This window comes from Cryptotermes secundus, unplaced genomic scaffold (genome assembly GCF_002891405.2).
Source record: "Cryptotermes secundus unplaced genomic scaffold, Csec_1.0 scaffold848, whole genome shotgun sequence".
In the NCBI taxonomy this organism is placed as follows: Eukaryota; Metazoa; Arthropoda; class Insecta; order Blattodea; family Kalotermitidae; genus Cryptotermes; species Cryptotermes secundus.
In genome coordinates, this window is record NW_019720721.1 from 231001 (window position 1) to 254265 (window position 23265).

Here is a 23265-nt window from a genome sequence, read left to right on the forward strand (position 1 = left end):
TTTCTCTTAGTTTTGATTTTAGCTCGTTACTTAGTTGGTTGTATCTTGTTTTGCTATTTGGGGTGTGAGTTCTCTGCCAGATTGATCGTGCTCTTCTCTTTTGTGCTATTAGCTTTTTTATTTTGCAGGAGATGTGATGGGACTCGTTTTTCATTTTAATTCGCGGGGTAGCCTCTCTTGCAGCTTGTTGGATGAGATTGATAAAGTCTCGAGTTTCCCTTTCTATGTTGTCTGGGGATTGCAGCCTGACTGCTAGTTTAGTGTTATCCTGGATTATTTGTCGGTAAGCATCCCAGTTGGTTTTCGGGTTGTGTAGCCTTGGTAAGGGGTTTTTGTTTAATATGGTTGTGCCAATTATTGCAATTATGGGGCTGTGGTCAGAGCTTAGGTCGTAGCTAGGTGTTATGTCTGTATATGGTGTGGAAATTCCGTTGATTACAAAGAAGTCCAATAGGTCTGGAATTTTATTGGCATCTGTGGGCCAGTATGTTGGCGAACCAGTTGATAGAACCGAGTATTTGTTTTCTTGAATTACTTGTGCAAGTTCCCTTCCTTTGGTGGTAATTAAGTGTGATCCCCATAGCGTGTGTTTGGAGTTGTAATCTCCTCCTGCTATGAACTTAGGTCCTAGGGTTGCAAAGTAAGTTTTAAATTGGTCTTTCTTTATGTTGTGTCGTGGTGGACAATATACTGCTGACGCCGTTATTTTGTATTGTAAACAGCTTACTTTTATTGATGTGGCTTGGATAAAGTTTTCTTCGTGTTTTAGTAGTTCGTAATGTTTTATATTGTCCTTGATGAGTATTGCTGATCCTCCATGAGCTGTTCCATCTGGGTGGTTAGTGTAGTATAGCTTATACCTCGGGATGTTGAAGTACGTTCTGTTGGTGAAGTGAGTTTCGCTGATGAGGAGTACGTCAATTCGGTTTTGTGTTAGGAATAAATTTACTTCATCTTTGTGGCTTGGGAGACCATTGGCATTCCATTGTGCTATCCGTAGGAACTTGGCCGTTTTTTTTTTAGTTAATTTTGGTCTAGAAGATGTGGGAGCCTCAACCTCTCACAACCCTAAGGGCCTCCACAGCCTCTTACAGGGACAACTTTACCTTTTACCTATATTTACCTTACCATATTCATACTTATCTCTTTATATGCTATGTAAGATTACATAAGTATTATATTTTATATATATTAAATATTTCATAAAATCTTGTAAATTGTAGAGGCTTCATAACCCATATAAAACAAATTCTATAAATTAGTAAGTAGAGGAAGTTCATTTAAAAGCCTACTGTATGCTATTTGGTCAGTGCAGCAGAAGGACATCACACGTTAAGCTTCACCGCACACATTGAGACTTGTACCATTCTCAGCAGGCCAGTAGCTTGTACATGTCACAATTTCTCTTCAGTATAAAGGTAAAGCTAAAGTCCCTGTGCTTAACTAATTAAGCACTTCGTCATGCAGATGTGGAGGATGGATATATAGACCCACGCTTTCTTGATCTCAGCACTAGTTGGAGGAGAGTTTCTCTTCAGTATTGCCCCAAAAAACTGTTGAACATCTAACATGGAGGGACCTTAGGCTATATATGCCTGTCAACCATAGTTCTAAGCCTTTGTTGCTGTATTAAACATGAAGTTAGCTGCATTATATCTTGTATTGAAATGCTGTGTGACTTTTACGTATCAAAATGTTTGTTCAAGTAAGATACCCATGTGAATAGCAAGGAGAAGATTCTGACGTAAAGTTCATGATGATATTCCAATTAGAGGAAAAACACAGTCATAAATAAACTTAAATTTGCAGGGTAATTACGGGACAAGAAAAAAGGCAGTGCTCAAAGAAGTGAAATAGGATGTTGGTGCTGGGCTTGAACATTTTTTTCAGAATTTCCTTAGACACCAAGCACAGGAGATGGGGGGTGGGGTGGAAGATTCACTTTTCAAGTTTGAAGATTGTTATGTTTCCAAAAAGGTTCAGTGTGACTGGTGGAGTTTTTCTTATTTCAATTCTGCATGCCCTTACATGTTTCAGTCCTTAGAGACCATCATCAGAGGGCATCGATACTCTTTGGAAACCACTATTACAATGGGTGTTCTGAATGTTAAAATATATATACGTACAATGCTGACAGTACACAAGTGGATACAAAATCCAAGGTTTACATAACTACAGTGGTTGTCTTGATATATTAATTTTTTTTTTAACTTGTGTTATTTAAGTTAGAATTTATTAACCAAATAGGTTTGTGTCCTCTCTCTTATCACCTGTATGTGTCTGTGCTTTAAAAAGCCAATATTAAATTCACTTTGGTTATCTTTATCTTCACAAATATGCTCCTTGTGCATATCCAGATATGATTCTGATTTGTAATGTACTGCCTCATTGACCATCGTGAGATTTGTGGCATTCCTGCATATCAGTTTATGAATGCCTGCACTACTGAATTCAGGTGATTTTTGGTAATAGTAAGAAGTTTCTGTTGTCCATCTCGAATGCAGTTCGTGAAAAGTAAAGGTATCCCTGTAACAGGCCATGGAGGCCTGTAGGGTTGTGAGATGTGTAGGTTCCCACATTTTCTATACAGTTGGCTCATAGATGGCGGCAAGGTTGTCAGCCCTACGCGCCAGCTGCCCTTTACCCCCAAGAACATTCCAAGAATATTCCTGGTACTCATTTCTGTTAGAGGCTGACAATTTCCCAGGGCCATACTGCAGCTGGAAGGATTAGGTCAATTGAAGAAAGAAAATGACCTCATAGGGACTTGAACCCGTGACCTTCTGGCTTGTAGCATAGTGCCTCAATCAAAAATGGTACCGCGTGCCCCCTTTTTGGACTTGTTGAAGGCAAAATTCAGATCAGCTATGCATGTGCCAACATGTCAGAATGTTTGTTACTGGGATTACCCATTAATAAGTCAATTCTGAATATTATTATTTATTTATTTGTTCATATCAGTAGAATTCAGTTAATTGCCATAGCTTATCAGACTTTATAGACTAATTTTTTAGTGTTGGTGAGGATTTTATTGGAACTTTAGCAACTATGTAGTGTGTTTATTGTAGAGCTGCACACAGACCATGAAGCTACCCAGGCATAGGTAGGGTGTTCCCCTATGTAATCAAGACATAGATATTTGTACTGCTAGCATAATTGACAAATATATTGCCTAACACATTACAAATAAAAGTCAACCAGATTACAGTAAATACTGGAAATGCTGTTTGTTATTCATGCATTTGTGACGCCTCCATAATACGTGTTTACATTCATGCACTGAAATTCTTTTTTGCAAAGAGAGTAAATTTTATAACTTTAACTCTGGTCCCCTGTGCAGAGTGTCTGAGGAATTTTTGAGGAGAATATTCAATTCTAGCACAGATCTCATTTGATTATTCTTCAGTAAGCAATTGACATTTCGGTTTTTGGTTATATGTTCCATTAACAAAATGGGTGCTAGGCTTGAAAATTCTCCTGACAGCAACAACAGAGAGCATTTTCAGCATCTCATGTGGTCTGGATAAGTATTTGTAATATGTTACACAACAGGTTTATTGATTGTGCTGAGTCTGTACTTGAGTAGCTCAGAAATGTACTGGATGCTCAAAGATGACCACACTGTAGTTACTAAACCATACAGTTTTGTTTTATAATTGAGCTATTTCAAGGAAATAGCGGCTCTGGTCTAGAAACCCAAGATTAACAGCCATGGGGATTTGTTGCATTAACCATGTGACACACACTGTCCACTAAAGTTGGCACTAACTTTGCCAACAAGCGGCGGTTGCTCAGTCAGAATAGTTCACTTGCAGACTAAAACCACAGAGTTTTTTTTTACAATTTGTTTTATATAGGATATGAGTCTGCCATAAAGGTAAAGCTATCCCTCTAATGGGCCATGATGTGTGTACAATTGTGGGCCTCATCTGAGGCTATACATAAGTAATTTATTGTGTTTGATGATAGGGACATTTATGATTTTTTAATAATACAATGATATTGCTTCCAGTTTTAGTATAAATTGGAACTGCTTGTAGTACAGCTGTGCTACAGCCTCTGGGGAAAATGAACACAGATCTCCCCACTATCTCATAGCAGTTGTCTCTCGTCTGCTTGCCTTCCACCATTCTCACCAGTTCTCATGTACATTTTCACTTGCTGTATATACTTCTTTAGTTTGTGATTTGTGTTGATGGAGGGGGTGTGTCCAATTTAAATAGTCTGTGGGCACCCCCTTGTGTTTATTCTTTTTCTTATCCAAGCCTGGTAACATTAATTAACACACACCTTCATTGGCAGTTTAGGAGACTGAATAGGTATGGTTGATTCATTAAGGCATAGGCCATACCAGTCCTTACACTGCAGCCATCCTCAGTCTTTGTGTATCCATCTTCTTGGTTAGCACCATGTCAGTCCAGGATGTTCGATTAGGTGTGTTATGTTCTTCAGTGGGGCATTTAAGTAGGCACTTGGTTTCATGAAATAAAGTCCCAAGAGATGAAATCTTCAGTTAACTTAAGAGCCTCACAGTCAAATAGGGTATGTGAGACTGCTTTCTCTGTGCTGGCACCTTTTGCAGGTGGGGCTTTAATCCTATTTGAAAAGATGCCCTCTCAGGTGACAGTACTTTGTAAGTAGGCCTGTCACAGAACTCAGCTGGTCTGTAATTAATTCTAATAGTTCTCTAGTCCTTTTTGCAGAGGGTCATTGAAGCCCCAGGAGACAACCAGTCACTGAAACTCAGGTGGATGGAGTGGCTTTCATTCCCAGTCCATTCAGATCAACCCGACATGTTATGAGGCAGTTAAACATGCTATACACAGCACTGCACAGAGTTCTGCTTAAACATATGAACTTGAAAATCTGTAGGTACCGGCACTTTCAGCATGTTACTGTCAAAGATAGAGAGGTTCACATTTTGCTGTGACTTTCTTTCGAACCTTGAAGATGATGAATAAACAAAAATTTGTCTTCTCTGATGGAACTGCATTCCATTTATCAGGAAATATTGACATCACCTGAAAATTTGGTGGTTCAAGAATCAATAGTTGAACATATGAGAGACAGTCCAAAGTTGTATTTATTTTGTGCTTTATCCAAACAAAATAGTGTTCAGGCCTTTTTTTCTTTTGCATACATCCTGTGACTTGCGTAGTTTACCTAGATTTGTTGGAGGCATTCCTCATGTCCGTTTTGGAAGAAGAGGGTCCCAGTGACATGCTGTTACAATAAGGTAGAGTGCCTCCACATTTCCGCAAGAAAGTGACTGGTTTCTTAAACCACAAGTTTCCAGAGAAATGGTTGGGCAGTGGTGATCCTATCACTTGACCACCTCATTTAGCTGATCTTGTTCCCCTTGATTTTTCTTTTGGGGATCATAAAGGATGCTGAACTTGTTACCAGTGGCTACAGTTACCCTTGAATTTCTTAAGAACATGTGGACTGAAATTAATACAATTACAATATCTGCTGGGCCACTCTAATTAAACATCATTAAAATGGAGGTCGTAAAAACTTGGATCATGTCCTCTGCTGAACACTTTGCATGGTAGTTTCAAATATACTACAGAGTAATCACAGCTGAACTTTCATGGTGCACTTACAGCCCTCATTGGAACTTCAATCCTAAAGAACTGAGTTCTCAACATTTCGTTTCAAAATTTTCTGATACAGTTTTGCGCAGTGTTAGGTCATCAGCTTTCCATATAAATAATGAAATCATCACAGCAATTAATGTTAGTTTTAGAAGTCATTAAATTGCACCAGGCCTCATATATACATGGACTATTGAAGCTGCCTTTTCCTTAATTTTTCAAATTCAGGAGCTTCACATATTTTCCTTTTCTTAAAAATTTGTCTTAAAAGTGGGACCTTTAACAGTATGACACTGGGACTTTGTGAAATCAGAATTTTTCTGAGAAAATAGGACATATGAGAGCCCTGTCCAAAAATCAGATTTGTGTAATTTACATTGGATGTTAGGTCATACTGCTGTGTGACAGCTGCAGTTACTTCAGATCACAAAGAAAGATGGTGGTTCTAGCTGCAAGATTAGTAGCAGTTATTAAATTGGTAAAATGGTTTGTTATTTCAGGTTCAGCAGCCAGAAGTAGTTTATGTTCATAGTGATGCAGAGGAGTTTGGGGGACATTACTGGACTGTTCTTCAAACACTGTCATTTCCAAACACCTCTCTGGTATTATCATACCGTCCGAGACCTACTCATGTATTTGGACAGCCGTTGAGTTCGATATACCATGCATCTGATGTGGCAAGAATTCAAGTGCTGATGGAATGTGGTGGAATCTACATTGATGCAGACACATTAGTTCTGCGCTCGTTAAACCGTTTCCGTCACTTTGAAATGGCTGTTGGCTGGCCATGGGGAGAATACATGGGTACTCAGGTAAAGTAATTTACAAAAATATTCAGTCATTGGGGATCGAATACCTGAGTTTGCTAAAAGTTTAGAGTAGGGTGTTAACTATGTTAAATGACCACTACTTATATTGATGAATGTAGCAACATCCATAAATATAACAAGTTGAATTGTACAATATTAATATGAACTGAACTAACCTAACATTATCAGTGACAGCGTTGTACATGGAGTGACACTTCAGTTCTATTCTCTACCCTGAATTTATTTTTGAACACGTAAGAATGCCACCAAAAGAAAATTAGCACTGTTATATTTTAGCGTCCTGTTGCACTGATTTATGTTCATGATTTATTCTGACCGTCTTACAGTGCATACATTTATTCATCTTACTCGTGTAAGGTGTGACTCGCGTATTGAGATACGACATAAGGATGACAAATCCTGAACAGTTTTAATATTTTTAATATTTAAAATTTATCAATATATATGACGAATATATATTTTAGTTATTTTAGAATAAAGACAACAGGGCATGAAATGAAGTAGTCTGACGTACATCAAAAAGCACCTGAAGATGGCACTTTTGTGCTGAAACATGTAGTGCAAGAGAGAAGAGTAAGATGAATAAATGTATGCACTGTAAGACGGTCAGAATAAATCATGAAAATTAGCACATTATTATAAAGAAATAACTTTCATATATGAAGATAAGGTTTCTCTCAGATCTGACGAGTTGCGGAAGATCCTTTGCTCAGTGGTTTATAGCTCTCTGCTTGCAAGAGTTGAAGCACCTTTGTGTTGTTATGACATGTATGGGAACAGATGTGTGCTGAACCGTATGTTTTGAAACTGTATACAACAGCCTCTTAGTGTCGATGGGTTGAGTCATGAAAGAAACTAGGCATGAGTCACAAAATAAGTAGTTTTCAGCAGTATCTGGACATCAGATTGCTTTGACATTTTATTCAGTTTTATCTTATAGCCTAAGAAATCATTATTGTGGAAGTATGAAGGGGAGGTGGGATGAAACAAAATTAGAAAGGGTGCGCTCCATAATGTACTAAAACACAAGTACCAATACAGTACAATCTCAATAATCTGGCCGTGCACTAGTCCGACATGTCCAGTAATCCAGCATCAGGTGCAGACAGACATCTACCGCCTTGTGCAGGTTTCTACAGGCAGCAGAGGCTGACTTGTGTTCAGTTGAGCTTGGCAGACTAATTTATTTAGACCCTCAATAGTATACAGTGTTTCAGTTCTTCTATACCATACGTACAGTCCTTTTCATGCAGTGGTAGCTCTGATGTTTACTGAAGATGTCCAGTTCTGACAAATCATAAAACTTTTAAGCGCTAAAACAGAAATAATTAAGGAACTTGACAAAGGTGAAATACTTATTAATGTGCCTTAAGAGTATGGTGTTGGATATATGATATCAGAGAAAAATATAAGATTGAGTGTTTTGTGAAAAATACCAACAGCAGCCCCAATGACAGGCAGACTCTAATATCTGGGGAGTACCTTGAAGTTGAAGATGCTCCGTACACTTGGTTCTTACAAAAATGTAATAGACACACTCCTGTTCTGGGGAAATTACTCAAGAGAAGGCAAAATATTTTTACAAAATGATGATGAAAACAGATGATTTAAGAGCAAGCAATGGATGAAGAAAGCAGTCTTCTGGGATTTGGCACTGTGTATATGTGGTGTTAACCGACGTTTCGGAGGAACGTATCGCCTCCATCTTCAGGGTAGAAGGAAAAATATAAGAAATGCGCAGTCTGCTTTTACCGGTTCTCACGGTCTCTTCGCTTGTGTATTTCTTATAGTTTTTCTTCTACCCTGAAGATGGAGGCAATACGTTCCTCTGAAACGTCAGTTAACACCACATATACACGGTGCCAAATCCCAGAAGACTGCTTTCTTCATAGTCACCGCTGTGAAAGCCTCAAATCTTACAAATCTTACAAGCAATGGATGGTTCGATAAATTTAAAAAGCAATTTGGAAATCCATTTTCTAACCATAATGGGAGAGGAGTTACCTTGTGGCATTTCAACTGTTGATCCTTTTGTGAGAAAATTCCAAAAAAAAAATTGAAGAACTAGGTCTTGGGCCAGAGCATGTGTATAATGCAGAAGAAAGCACTTTATTTTTGAGGCTCTTGCCTACAGAAACTTTTGTCCACTTAGTTCAAGAAAATGCAGCCAAGCCCAAAATGTCCAAAAACCGAATTATGTTCATGCCTTGTTCAAATGCAAATGTCACCCACAGACTTGAAATGCTGGTGATCGGTAAGACAGCAAAGCCCAGAGAACTTAAAAACTAAAGTCTTTGGTCATATACAAAAGCCAAAGCTGTGGTTGGGTAACACTGGAAGTGTTTACTGAATGGTTCAATAAAAGTTCTGAGTCATCAGTAAAAGCATTTCTTAAAAAGCAAAATTTACCAGCTAAAACGTTATTAATTTTAGGTAATGCTCCTGGACACCCAAGTGAAGAACACTTAAAATCAAGAGATGGTTTAATAAAGGTATGTTCATACCGCCAAACTGCACCCCACTTCTGCAACCAGTGGACGAGAATGTTATACAGTTTGTGAAGTCACATTGCAAAAAGAGTGCAGTGTAATAAGCCAAAATAATGATATCATTCATAGTTTTTAATCTTGCATATGCATAGCAAAATGTACCTCCTAAAACCATAATTTCTTCATGGAAAAAGTTATGGCCTTCACATCAGTTATCCTCAGGTAGCAGTGAACTCACAGGCCCAGAAGAATCGGTAAATGATGGTACAGTCCTAACTTCTGATCTCCAAGAAGCAGTAGCTGAAATGTGTGAAAAAGGCTCATCAGGTCCAACAATTGCTGACATACGTAATTGGGTAGCTGGAGGTGAGGAGGAAAATCTTCAAATCATGACAGATGAAGAGGTAATCGACAGTGTGCTAGAAGACAACAGCGAGAATGAGCAAGAGTCAAGTACTCCACCGATTATCTGCACATGACAGAACGCCATGAATGCCTTCAATGCATGTTATAAATGGACCGAAGAAAACAGTGTGCAAGCTGAAGACATCCTCACATTGAAAAGATTGTAAGAACATTTTCTAAAAGAGGCATTTAGAAACAAAAGAAAACTATTGTTTCTTTTTTTTTTTGTAAAAATGCAGTGAAATGAAGCCCTAAATATTGAATTAATGTACAGAAATTCACAGTACACATTTATTTATGTAAAATAAATAAATAAATGATAATCAATACTGAACTTCTGTGTTATGCATTACAACTTAATAAGTTTGTTCCCCACTTTTTCAGTAATCCGGCGGTACCTTTGCCCTACGTATATTGGATTACCAAGATTATACCGTAGTATTCTTTGAGGTTTATTAAGTTTGTGTGGTTTGATGTTATTACAGCAGTAACTGTGAAGAATACAGTCTTGTGTGTTGTAAAACTATGTAGTTTGGAGAGAGCCTGGTTTTTCAAGGAAAATATTGTCTCCATTTGCAAGGTTGAAGAGTAAGTAAGCCAAGCAGGAAACCAGCAGAAGTAGGCATCAAACTTAGCTTGGCATACTGAAATTTCACAGGATCTGAACTGCATGGCATTGCAGCCTAGAAGACCATATTCTTCTATTTAGCCAAAAAATACAAATTAATGGAATTCTGCCATATCAAATTTCAGGAAAATAGATTGAAGAGCTTGCGGGATGTATATGGAAAACTGCTTTTGTGGCCTCACATAAAGTTGGCTTCATTATTGATCAGGATGTCTGAAAATTGGAATTCCCTGACAGCTTGTGATGATAGCCTCACATAATAAAAGAATCTGTGAATTGGCTTGCAGGATATATGACAGAATCCATATACGTAGGTAAGTCAATAAGTAAGTTACAAATGGCTATAGGACCTAAACATATAAGAGTACTGATTTGAAAAATGCTTTTATTTCTCAACATAATCTCCCTGTACATTGAGGCACTTGTCCCGTCATTTCATAAGCCCCTGAAAACCAGCAGCATAAAATTTTTTGGGCTGCTGTCGGAACCAGTCAGTGACTTCTCTTTACAGGGAACATTTACAAACATTTACATCCTGAGGATGTTACAGTAGGAGTTGGCATTTACATAAATGCCGACTCCTGGCGTAACATCCTCAGGAAACTTCGTAAGGCCATTCAATGCAAGTGACCAGGACTCCTCACCAAAGGCGTGTTGCTCTTGCATGACAACGCGCATCCCCATGCTGCAACAAGACAAATGAGATGCTGCGAAATTTCAAGTGGGAAGTCCTCAAGCATCCTTCGTATAGCCTTGACCTTGCCCCACACGACTTCCATTTGTTCGGCCCTCTTAAACATCATCTTTTGGCGAACATTTTCCTGACGATGAAGCTGTAGAAAGGGAAGTCACCTCCTGATTCCGACAGCAGCCCAAAGCATTTTATGCTGCTGGTTTTCAGGGGCTTGTGCATCGATGGGGCAAGTACCTCAATGTACAGGGAGATTATGTTGAGAAATAAAAGCATTTTTCAAATCAGTACTCTTATTTGTTGAAGTTCTATATCCATTTGTAACTTACTTATTGACTTACCCTCCGATGCATACGCCTCTGCAGCATGTCAGCCCCACTTATACAGGTGCGAGGCTATTCCCAGCATGCCTTGGGGCTGCCGTGTTGCAAGAGGGCGTATAGTCTTGTGTAAAGTGAACTTTCTTATGGATTTATGTGATGTAATACCATAACTGGCAGACAGGTTGTGGTGGAAGTCTCTGATTTTGAATTTCAGAAAAAAATCCGTGTAATGGTTTGTGGGATACATGGAGAAGTCTGTTATAATGATCTTACATAAATTGAGCTTTATTACACTTGCATATTCCTGAAAATCAGAATAACCTAACAACTTTTGGTGAAAATTGTATATCAGCAAAATCTGAAAGGTTGATGTGATGCATAGAAAAGTTCATCCATAGCATTATGTAAACTAGGCCTTGTGAATTACTATGGCTTAAAATCAGATTTTTTTAAGAACTTTCAATGGAAGTCTCCTATATTGAAGTTTTATAAAAGTCTACTAAACTTTATAGGATGCATGGAGAAACCCATTTATTGTCACGTGTAAATTAGGCTTTATTATGGATCAGTTTGGCTTGCAATTAGACTTGCTGTATGGTGTGTTGGGTGTTGAAGGTTTCGCATTTTGAATTCAGAAACCCATGAAATGGTTTCTGGCAAGGATTCTTTACGTGCAGCCTGCTGTAACTCTTTGTGTGGCCCCTTAAACATATCAGTAACTAGGCCCATTCCTAGGATACACCAAATCAGAGCAAATGTCCCGGATCCTGCAGTTTGATATCGTGGTGTTTGTTTAAGTTTGTGGTATCAGTCAGTTTGACTTTGTTGAGCAGTGAGTTCATTATCTGGTAGGACTGAAATGTCAACAGCAGCAGTAGGTTTGAATATGTTATGAAAGTTGTGGGACTTACATTATCACCAGATTTTCTTCCTTGTCAGAAATTGATGCTGAATATGGGCATGTCATGTAGTATACAGAAGTTTCTTTGGGATTAGAAATAGAAATTTCCATGAATGAGAAAGGCAAACTTGTGGCTGAACTTGGAGATGAAAGTGGCTTTGGGGCTTGGCATTGCTGTCTATGTATACCAATAGAGTGTATGTTGTTTTAAAGTGTTAAATAAGAAATTGTCATGGCTGGAATTTACTGCTTGAATATGTGTTTATAATAGCACGTTTGTATTTATTCTGTAGGTTCTTGTGGCCCATAAGGATGCACGCTTTTTACCACTCTGGCTGAACAGCTACAGACATTACCACCCACGAGATTGGTACTACAATGCTGGTCAGGAGCCAACACAACAAATACTGGACAAGGCACCATATCTAGTTCACAGGGTTCCAGGCCTCTTTGGTGTGCACAACCTTGCGGCTCGTCTTTATGGACCAAACCCATGGCCACAATGGCGTCTCATGTTTACTGTTCATCTGTTAAGCAGACATCCTCCTGCACCTCAGCAGCTTGATGAAAAGTCTGTTATCCATTACAGAGCACCATTTGGTGACATAGTAAGGTGGCTGTTGTATAAGCTGGAACCCAAAGTAAAATTCCTACAACATGGGGACCATTATATTTATAGTAAGAATGTAAATACCAGCATTTGTTATGTAGCAAGCAGCCGTGGAGTTGGTAAGTGATGCTAGTCATTAGGATTGACCAAAAGGTCAATAACGGAATCAGTCACATTAATTAGTACAGTATGCAGGGTGTGGCTCAGTTTGGAAGTCTGGGTTCACTCTTTCCCAAGCATGTATTTTGTGTCTGGTTTTCTCTTTGCACATCTGAGAATGTACTTGAAAATGGCCACAAGTGCTTTCTTTCACTGTGACTTTTAACACAGAGAATGGTAGTCATCACAGAATTATTCTTGGCTGAGAGTAAGTCCTTTAAAATCCTAAGGACAACCCTTAGGTCTAATTGTGGCCATTTATAAATCAGGCTAAACAGTGTGATAGATTTAATTATGCAGAATGAGTGTAAGAACAATACACATGCCACCAATTCAACAGGGCATGTCTGCTGCCCAAAATTTTCAAACCCACAGGTATGTGTGTATATTAAAAGGAAGCTTTTCACTCCAACCCCCTAATGACCAAGTGATTAGTGTACATAATAGAAACAAAAGTCTGATAATTATCAGACTTTTGTCAGACATCAAACAGATAATTATAATTATCTGTTTGATGTCATGTACAGCTGTGGTCTAAAATTTCTTTGGCCACAGAGCATCCAGGATGCTTCCATGTCATCAAATCCCTCTCATATCCAATTGTTATGCAGCCACATCTCATGACCCATCACAGTCCTCTTTAGAAACTCATCACCTTCATTATAGTAATGTATTGAGAACTGTAGGCACACCCTCATTCATGTTAACTGTTTCTACTCTTTTGACTTTTTCGGGAAGCGGGTTACTACAAATCCAAGATGCTTGTGGAGGATATGCAAAGTTGGCTTCAGTAGACCATCCTCCTGTGTGATCATTCAAATCTTCACATGCCTCTGTGCCAAGTACATTGCTTAATGTGCATAATGTGCTCCTCTGTTTTGCTCATCAGTAGTTTGCCACCTTGTGGATCATCTCCCGGTCTCTTCGCTTGCAGATTTCTTATTTTTCCTTCTACCCTGAAGATGGAGGCGATACGTTCCTTCGAAACGTCGGTTAACACCACATCTACATGGTGCCACATCCCAGAAAACTGCTTTCTTCACTGTACGTGTGGTTTGTTATGAGCACATTCATTGTTGCTGAATAAAATGTGTGGCTGAAAATAATTGTTCTTAATTTCAAGACTCTTTTGTATTAATTTGTAATAAAATTAAAATTTAATTTAATGCTCATTACTCTCATTATTCCCAGGCTGATTATTTAATATTTCTAAGGGACAAATGTGCACCACATGTTTATCTGCCTGCATTTTTAAAAATGGGTGTATAACTGACAGTGACTGGCAGCAAGTGTATCCCTCTACTCATACCTATAACCTGACAGTGACTGGCAGCAAGTGTATCCCTCTACTCATACCTATAACCTGACAGTGACTTCCCACCACCTTTCACATTCTCACATTTTAGAATTTGTTTTGTTACCCCCTTCACACACCAATTGATGATGAGCTGATCAGTCTTGATGGGTATTAGAAAAAACAATCCCCGATGGTTTAATGAACTCAGATTTTGATTATTCTGACAGTTAATGATGTCAGAGGATGATTTCACATATTTCTATCATCTTGGTATAAGAGGTGGAGAATTGTATGCATTTTGTGGATGCCAAAAATGTCTTGACTTTTCATGGCTTAATAAAAGGACACTCAGTTTTAATTGCACATAATTACTTAAAACCAGGGGCATAGGGTAGATGGATGTGGTGGAAGCATTGCTTCCCTGTAGAAAAGCAACCAAAAACATTTCTGGCAATTTTTCAATTTCGAAAAAATATTTCCTACTTCAAAATATTAATTAATCTGAAAACATATATTACATATAATGAGAATTTTGCAAGTTTTAATGTGTTACATTAACCATTTATCAGGATAGATCAGTTATTTTCTTCCAAAATGCAGGGAACTTTAAAATAAAACGCGCATGGAAGCAACAGGTTGTTCGCTTCCATGCTCATTCTGGTTCAACTGGGACTGCAGTGTTGCCATATATGAGAAGTCCATTGCTTAGCTAAATGTTACAGAATGCTTCCAGCTTCGTGCATCCAGCAATATTGCTGGCTGTAAGGCATTGCAGTATGCAGTTGGAAGTCGGTGACCCTACAGTTACACAATTTTTCCTGGTGTGCTGAGACTTCGAAAATGCTGTTAGTAAAAAAGCGTGCTTACTAGTTTTCAGAAGAAGGTGTTAGCATGTTACTTATGCACAAGTCAGTTTATTTACTATTCTGTATTTTCTCGATACAGAATTTGTTTTGCTTTGTGTAATTATAACTTTGTGACAATGTTTTTGTAATTGCTGTTAAGTTACAAATTGAAACATGACACTTTCATGTGATAACCACTGTGTGATTGAAAAACTTCTTCAAACGCCGTTCAGTTCACTCAGTTATAATGAGAAACTTAAGATAATAGAAGAAGGTGCACCTAAGCCTAATCTAACTTTACATACAAAAATGAAATCTTGCAAACGGCATTTCAATACCAGTTTATATGAGGCTATTCCATGGTTGTGTGGGTGTGATAAACTAAAAAAATTATTCTGTTGGCCTTGTCTCTTGTTTTCTAAAGAAAAACATGTGTTTGACAGTGCTGGTTACAATGACATTAACAACATTTACAAATCTGGCAAAAGACATGGGCATTCAGTTAATCACATTGCTTGTCTTAAAGAAATTACACTGTTTGGTAAAAACAGAAGGATTGAATTTTCTCTAAGCAGCCAATACAAACAGTCAATTGAAAAACACAATGAAGCTGTGAAACAGAACAGGAAATTTGTAGGCCAATTAATTACAGCAGTTTGTTTTCTGGGCTCTCAGGGTTTAGCATTTCGGGGACATGATGAAAGCGTGGCATCTGTTAATAGAGGAAATTACATTGAGGTTTTAAATATGCTGGCACGTTATGATTCTGATTTACACAATCATTTAGAGTCTTCAACTGCTTTCCGTGGTTCTTCTCCTGACATCCAAAATGAACTGATACATTCTATATCTGAATTGACGACAATGGAAATTAAAAAGGAAATTTCAAAGGCTAATTATGTCTCTTTAATTCTTGATGAGACTTCAGATGTGATGAATAAGTGTCAGTTGGCTTCAGTTCTTCGATATGTGACAGCTGATGGCAATGTTGAAGAAAGGTTTCTGCGTTTTACAGACGTGAGCTCTGACCGTTCTGCCAATTCCTTGTTTAACCATGCTCTTGAGATTTTAAATGATTTTGAATGTGGTCCCAAACTCATTGCACAGACTTATGATGGTGCTGCTGTTATGGCATCACAACATGCAGGAGTACAAGCAAAAATTCGTGCGTAGTACCCAAACGCCATTTTTTGTTCATTCTTATGCGGATAGACTAAATTTAGTCGTAGCACAATCTGCTAGTTTTATTAAGGAAGTTAAGGTCTTCTTTGCTACTCTCTCTGGCTTTAGAACTTTTTTTGCCAAGTCCACAAAAAGGACTGAAGCATTGGATTCCCACCTTAGGAAAAGATTTCCTTCTATCGCACCTACTCGATGGCAGTACCATAGCCGACTTGCTGAAACTGTGCATGAATACAGAGAAGGAATTGAGAATCTTCTTGTGTCTATAATAGAGGAACCAGAAGAATGGGATGTAGAAACAATTTCTTCTGCACGCGGACTTCTCTCTCTTCTAAGGGATTTCAATTTCAATTTCATGCTGAAAATATTTTCTTAAATTTTTCCATATTCTGGCCCTCTTTTCAAAATCCTACAAACTAAGAGATCTGATATAGCTTTTTGCAATACCAAAATAGACGAATTTAAGCATCACATGCAAAGATTAAGGGGAGGATTTGACCACCTTTGGAGTGAAATGGAAAATGTCTTCGATTCAAATGGCCCAACTCGACCCAAAAGAATTCGCATTGACTCAATGAGTGGAGAAGAAAGAAAAAACTCCTATAAACGGCTGTTCTGTGAAATTATTGATGTCGTGTGTCAGAATGTCTCTGTTAGATTTTCGGAGAACGCTACGCTCCTCTTCTTGAGTCTTCTTGATGCCAGATACTTCCCCATGTATAGAACCTCATTTCCTGAAAAAGCATTTTCCTGTTTAAAAGAAAATTATGGTGCATTTTTTGACTTTGTTGCCTTAAAGAGTGAACTTTTAGTAATGTTTTCGGACCCAGATATGGCAAAAGATAGTGTGTATGACTTACATCAATATATGTATGCTCTTCAGTTATCATGCGTTTTCCCGCAAATCTTCAAATTATGTGAGCTAGTATTAACAATACCAGCGACAAGCGCTGCAGATGAATACTCATTTTCAGCCCTGAAGAGATTAAAAAACTACTTAAGAAATTCGCAGAACCAGGATAGGTTGTCATCACTGGCTTTGATGAACATTGAAAAGTCCTTCCTAAACAAACTGCAGTCCAAACCCAGCTTTCTAGATGAGGTTATTGATCTGTTTGCCAAGAAAAACAGAAGAATCGAGCTGAATTATAAACAATAAAGTAAGCATTAATTATATTCCAGGTTCACAACCCTGTCATTTGATGGCTATAAAACTGTGTTGATAATTAGGTGTTATTTTAATATATTAGCTTAAGTATACAATACATATTAAACTATTAGCTGTTTTCTTTTAAACAGAAGATAGAAACTATAGGGTATCTAGAAAAATGTTATATACACGTATATAAAGTTGCTTCCCTGCTTTTGGTAGTCATGCTACGCCACTGCTTAAAACATCACTGCTCTTCAGGATCATATTGTGGTTGGTGCTGGATAAATGTAGTGGTGTGCACCTTTGGTTCCCATTTATCTGTTCCTTTTCCTATTCGTTTTTCTGTGGCACACTATTTCATTTTAGCATGGGCTTAGGGGATGTGGCCCAGGTACAGGCTGAATTCATTTACTGTATAAGTCAGGTTCAGGTTACCACACAGATGTGTCCATTTGAGTTTAGAATTATACTATGTAACCAACTTTTGAGTGCTGGCCAACTTTTATGGATTTTCTGGTGATAATCAGTGAAGACTTCCAAAGCTCCTTCTTGAATCTGTCAAATGGGTTGGATTTATGTTGTCAGACTTAGTCGGTGCCATAGGGGGACTGATCTGGTATACAGATGGTTCCAAGACAAATAAGGACACTGGAGCTGGTGTGTACTGCTATGGCACGAGGCAGAAACTTGGTTTCAGCCTTGGGCGGTACACGACAGTATTCCAGGCAGAAGTATATGCCATTAAAGCGTGCATTATGGAGAATTTAGATAGGAACTACAGAAATAGGAACATCTACATTCTATCTGACAGCCAAGCTGCACTTAAAGCGCTTGACAAACACCAGATTAATTCAAAATTGGTCTGGGATTGCCACCAAACCCTCATGGAACTGGCCAAACATAACAGGGTACAACTGATATGGGTGCCAGGGCATGAGGGTATTGCTGGAAACGAAACAGCAGACCAGTTAGCTAAAATTGAAGCCGAACATCCATCATAGGACCTGAACCAGCCTGTGGCATCTCTCTAGGAGTTGCCAAACAGGCAATCAGGGACTGGACTAACATAAAACACAAGGAATACTGGGAATCCTTAACTGGACTCAGGCAAGCAAAGGGACTCATATGAGGACCTTCTGCTAAAAGAGCAAAGGAACTGTTGAAGCTCAACAGGAACCAGCTACGATGGGTCTTAGGACTACTTACAGGACACTGTCACCTCAAAGGACACCTGTTCAAACTGGGACTGAGTGATAGTCCCACCTGAGAGAGGTGTCAGAAGATGAAACAGCCACACACGTCCTGTGTGAATGTGAGGCATTAGCTTATTTAAGATTACGTCACTTGGGCCAGCACTTCATGGAACCAAGTGACTATTTTGACGCCCCCATGTCCAAGATCCTGCGCTTCATCCGAAGCGTGGAGTTGCTGAGGGAATAATTAAAAAAGGGGGGGGGGAAGCACAATAGACCTAAGGTCACGGTGCAAGGGCCGAGAAGGCCTACCCCTCATCTATTCTGTTCTAGTCGGTGCCATTGAGAGCCAGCAGGAGATGAAGTGAGTGCAGAAGCTGAAGAATCTCCACTGGTAGAAGCCATTACTGGGGAACAACTGGTGAAGCAACAGCAGGCTGAAAATCCTTAGTGTATGCTTTAGTGATTCATAAAATGTGGAGATTAGTGATGGTGCTATAATTAAGTGTAGTCACAAATTGTGTGTTAAAGTGGTCAGGGGATCCACTCGCCAATCCAAACCCCATCCACACTCATCATGGAATAAAAGATAACAATATATTACTCAGCGCATTTTAAGTGACACTGATTTTAATAATTATGGACCCAGTTTCTCTTTATAATACACCCTTTTATCCTTCCTCAAAAATAAGAATATGACCCTCAAACCAATCATATTTTCTGTACTAAAGGAACTGTTATTTTGTCTGATTTGAGTAAGGTCCTGGAGGTTTGAAATTGGTATGTCTGTCTTCAGAATTTTTATTTTCACTAAGTTTGTTATGCCCCAACCATGTATTGCTTATACCAAAATTCCCATTTGATAAAGTATATTGCAGAGGCTGGGAGATGTAGATTGTGTCGTTACAAAGGTTTTGCATGTCATATCCATCAAATCATAAAACACAGTGGCAATGATTATTGTATACAGATGGTTGATATTTGCTTCTCCATAATGTTTCATAGTTCTTTAATGAAAATAAGTATAAGTATTAATGAAATGAGGCAAAGAAAGAACGTAATGTTGCAGCAGTGATAGAATTTCATGTCGTCCCTCTTAACCATTCAACACCCGATTTCATCTTGGATTTATAAAATACCCCCCCCCCACACACACACACACACACACACACAATTGAAATCTCGTATAGTTTAGTCTTGTAAAACTTCCATGGAAATACCATAAAAACTTCATCTCACAATTTTTTTTTCACATTCATTTAATATCCAAGTCATGTGCACCTAAGTAAATATTTTTTAAACCCATCACTCTCAAAGAACGGCGAACAAAAAATGTGGCACTGTAAACCGCCGTAAATTGTAGGGTCTTTGTTCAGGACTGGTTTGACCACTTATGCCGCCCTGTACAAAAGTCGACTGTGCTTCCCTATCCTCCTCCTGTACACACACATGCTGGCTCGCTACTGTTACAGATGCCTCCGAGATGGTTAATAAATTTGTTCTGTATTTTTTTCGCCGATTATAAACTGTATGCTTCGGGCACATTTCAAAATAGTCGCAGTGTTCGCTGGTTGCTGAATTTGTTGACAGAATTCGCATGTTATCCATATAAGTAAAAAGTAAGTAAAGGTATCCCTGTAACAGGCCGTGGAGGCCCATAGGGTTGTGAGACGTTGAGGTTCCCACATTTTCTAGACAGTCTGCTCATAGATGGCGGTAAGATTTTCAGCCTTACGCGCCGGCCGCCCTTTACCCCCAAGAATATTCCGGGTTCTCATTTCGGTTAGAGGCTTAGTCGACCCCAGGGCCATATTGCGGCTGGAAGGATTAGGTAAACTGAGAAGAAAAAAAGAAAAAAAAGATCCATCCCACGTCAATTATATATACGTTACACGATATGAACTCATAGAGCTGTTCCTGTATGTCTGAATGTTTGAAGTTGAGAGCCCCTGGATGAATTCTGATGAACTTTGATACGGACAGTTCCATTGGAGGCAGCCCTGAACTTGTTCTTTTTAATTTTCTGCAGTTAGTAATAAGACGATGGGCGCATGAACTAATAATATGAAAGTGGCACATAATATAGGGCCATAACATTTTGACTGTAACAGGTCTTTAAAAATGTTAGACTTTTGTTGCCGTTTTGTGTGTTTTGAGAATATAATACAAAATTGAGACTCCATGAAATCCATATTTAATGTACGGTTTTATAGCGATAAGTAATGAACCATTGGAGTTAGGCATGTTAAATTTGGTATAAGGATAAATTATGCACGTGGCCACATATTCTATATGAATAGTTGAATAATTAAGAGCGAGGCGGCAGTGCGAATCGTCGGTGTTATAATTGTGACAGCCAGGATCATGAATGCAAAGGCTCAAAAAACCCTTGTTGAAAGTAAGTATTCTGCTACCGATTACACCTTCCCAGCCATGTTTATAACAGCGTCGCCGTCTTGTACGTTCCATTGCCTAATAAAAGAAGTCGTAATATGCCGGATTTAAAATTTTCGACTACCTTTTTTCCCGCCCTGTGCAAGTACACATGTTGCACTTTCGGCCGGGTCGGAGCGGCCTTGGGGTAATAGCCATGGATCAAGGCAAGCGTTGAGAGAGGCTAGGGTGTTATCTGCGAGATGTAAGCTCTTTGCTTCACGTCCGCTAGTCAGGTGCAATAGAAGTCATGCAGCAGGTGAAAACCGTCGCCAATCGTTACTTCGCTGATGGAAGGCTGTGTGTGGCATTGTGATATTGTGAAGCCGAATTCCTTGTGATATAGTGACTGTTACTTTGACAACATAAATTAATTACGAAGTGCACTTATTTCGCGATGGCACGAGTGGTTCCTGTGAATGTCATGTCTGGAATAATGAGAAGGTAAGCAACGGTATGAATCACCTTCCTGTTGTGGTAATATGCACCTATATGAACATATTCATACTGTGTCTCATAATTTATGTGTAATCTTCTGAGATTTTGTTATACAGTGATTTATGAGTTTATTGCAGTACCCTCCAGCTTTGTTCTTTACAGGTATAATTAAAAGTGAAATGTGTCCTATGGATCGATAAAATTTTGTAATAAATGGCTAATTTAAAGTTTAAGCTACCCATTTCGAAATGAACGGAATTGTTATACGTTAAAGGAACGGCAAAATAATTCGTGAAACTTGTCGTGGATTAACGACAATTGATTTTGAAAGTAACCGTTTTGAGTGCATTATGTTACTCTAACCAATGCCAATGGGTACATGGGCCTTATTATGTTACTGCTCTTAAGGCTACAATAAATTGCTTAGTGCATTTTAAGGCCTGACGGGAAATTTGACTACAGTGAGACTTGTTGCTATATAAACATTTTAAAATTGTATTTTTATGTAAACATTGAAATGTTTTTGTTTTGCATCTCAGCTAGTGAATACAGGATAGGTGCTGCTTAATACATATTATTTCTTCTTAAACAGTGCTCTTCTTCATTAATTAAACTGGATTTTAAGTTTTAATATGTCATCGTGTTTGTGTTGTATTTTGTCCCAACATTTATTACTAAACGGTGGATATTGAACAGTGATTACTAAATAACTTGGTGGAGTAACCAGAAATATGCAGTGAGGGGAGTAGTTCAGTAGTTGTATTTTGTCCCAACATTTATTACTAAACGGTGGATATTGAACAGTGATTACTAAATAACTTGGTGGAGTAACCAGAAATATGCAGTGAGGGGAGTAGTTCAGCAGGGGACGTTACGTAAGTGCACCGAATCGTGACAAAAATTTCATTCGAAATTATTGCGTTGCTAGAAGAATGTAAATAAAGCTGACACTTGAATACTAGGAAATAAAAATTATTGCGTTATAGACCATAATCAGGAATTTTTTTAAGAAACCACAAGAGATTCGTAGTAAATGAAAAATTGCGTGGGTGTTGCAGCGCCGCCTAATCCCGACGGCGTTGTAGTGTACAACTCTAACCGGTCGATAATCGTATTCTGACAGCAAGTAGTATTATGCCAACACTACAGACTGAGCGACCCCGGCAGAGAGGGAGACCCCACGCCGCATTATAATCATAATAAAGAGCATAAATTCATCTGACGTCCAATTATATTATGTATCACGAACTCACAATTGACGTCTTGTGCAATGCTTCTCTCATAAAATATATATTAGATGGAAGATTAGAATTTCTAAGGGCTGCGCCACAGCTCAAGCGGTTAGTCGCAGGCTTCCGACCGCGGCGGCTTGGGTTCGATCCCGGGTCTGGTCCAGTGGGATTTGTGGTTGACAAAGTGGCGCTGGGGCGGGCTTTCTCCGAGTACTTCGGTTTCTCCTGCCAATCTTCATTCCACCAAATTCTCCATCATCATAATCACCCGGGACAGGTATAATAGGCGAATCAAAGGCCGCCGTGCCGAGTGGACCCAACTGGACTCCACCCCCCACTAAGCGAAGATTAGAATTTTAATTGTTATATGATATTGTGTAATGCCCAGCCAGTCTTGATTGAGGTCGCTTAGGCATGATATTGGTGGTTCATGAAGTTATGGGTTCGAGTCTCGAACAGAATGTATTGTTTTATCGCTCCATTTCCCTTCTGTTAAATGAGACAGTTGAAATCCACAACATCTGAAAACTAGAAAATCTCACATCAGCTGATCAGTTTTTTGTCTGTATTAGCCCTTATCACTTGCTTTCGGAGCTGCATCCAATTCTAGCCATTTACCCAGCCGGAATGCCCGATTGAAGGTTGTTTCGACATAGTGAAAATCGTGGCGTTCTTGAAAGTTAAAATTGAAATTGTAGATTGACATATACTTAGAAATATAACCAGATAAGGTAGGATAAATGGAACACAATTTTGGTTAAATCTATGTATTTTTTTTTTCAAAGAAATATGAAATATTGCACAGCGCAAAAATGTTGAAAGGAGGCGTTATTGAAATTGTTCTCTGGAAGGGAGTTCG

The 23265-nt window shown here is 38.7% G+C and overlaps 3 protein-coding genes across 4 annotated transcripts in view; all 3 read left to right on the plus strand.

Moving 5' to 3' along the window:
* LOC111872338 overlaps positions 1-13805 on the plus strand; it is a 16630-nt gene extending 2825 nt beyond the window's left edge. The window contains exons 2-3 of the mRNA XM_023866106.2: positions 6098-6409; positions 12158-13805. Coding sequence (XP_023721874.1) covers positions 6098-6409; positions 12158-12601 — 756 coding nt within the window. The 3' untranslated portion in view covers positions 12602-13805. The remainder of the gene's footprint in view (positions 1-6097; positions 6410-12157) is intronic.
* A 1717-nt stretch (positions 13806-15522) lies between these two features.
* Positions 15523-15948, plus strand: LOC111872311. Its single transcript, XM_023866046.1, has one exon. It carries the CDS (start codon positions 15523-15525, stop codon positions 15946-15948), a length of 426 nt encoding a protein of 141 aa, XP_023721814.1.
* Positions 15949-20935: 4987 nt separating this feature from the next.
* The window catches only part of LOC111872275, an 81030-nt gene continuing 78700 nt past the window's right edge, over positions 20936-23265 (plus strand). The window contains exon 1 of one of the 2 annotated variants that reach the window (XM_023866011.2): positions 20936-21190. The gene's annotated coding sequence lies outside the window, so the exon portion shown is untranslated. The remainder of the gene's footprint in view (positions 21191-23265) is intronic. The other variant, XM_023866003.2, reaches the window with a different exon arrangement.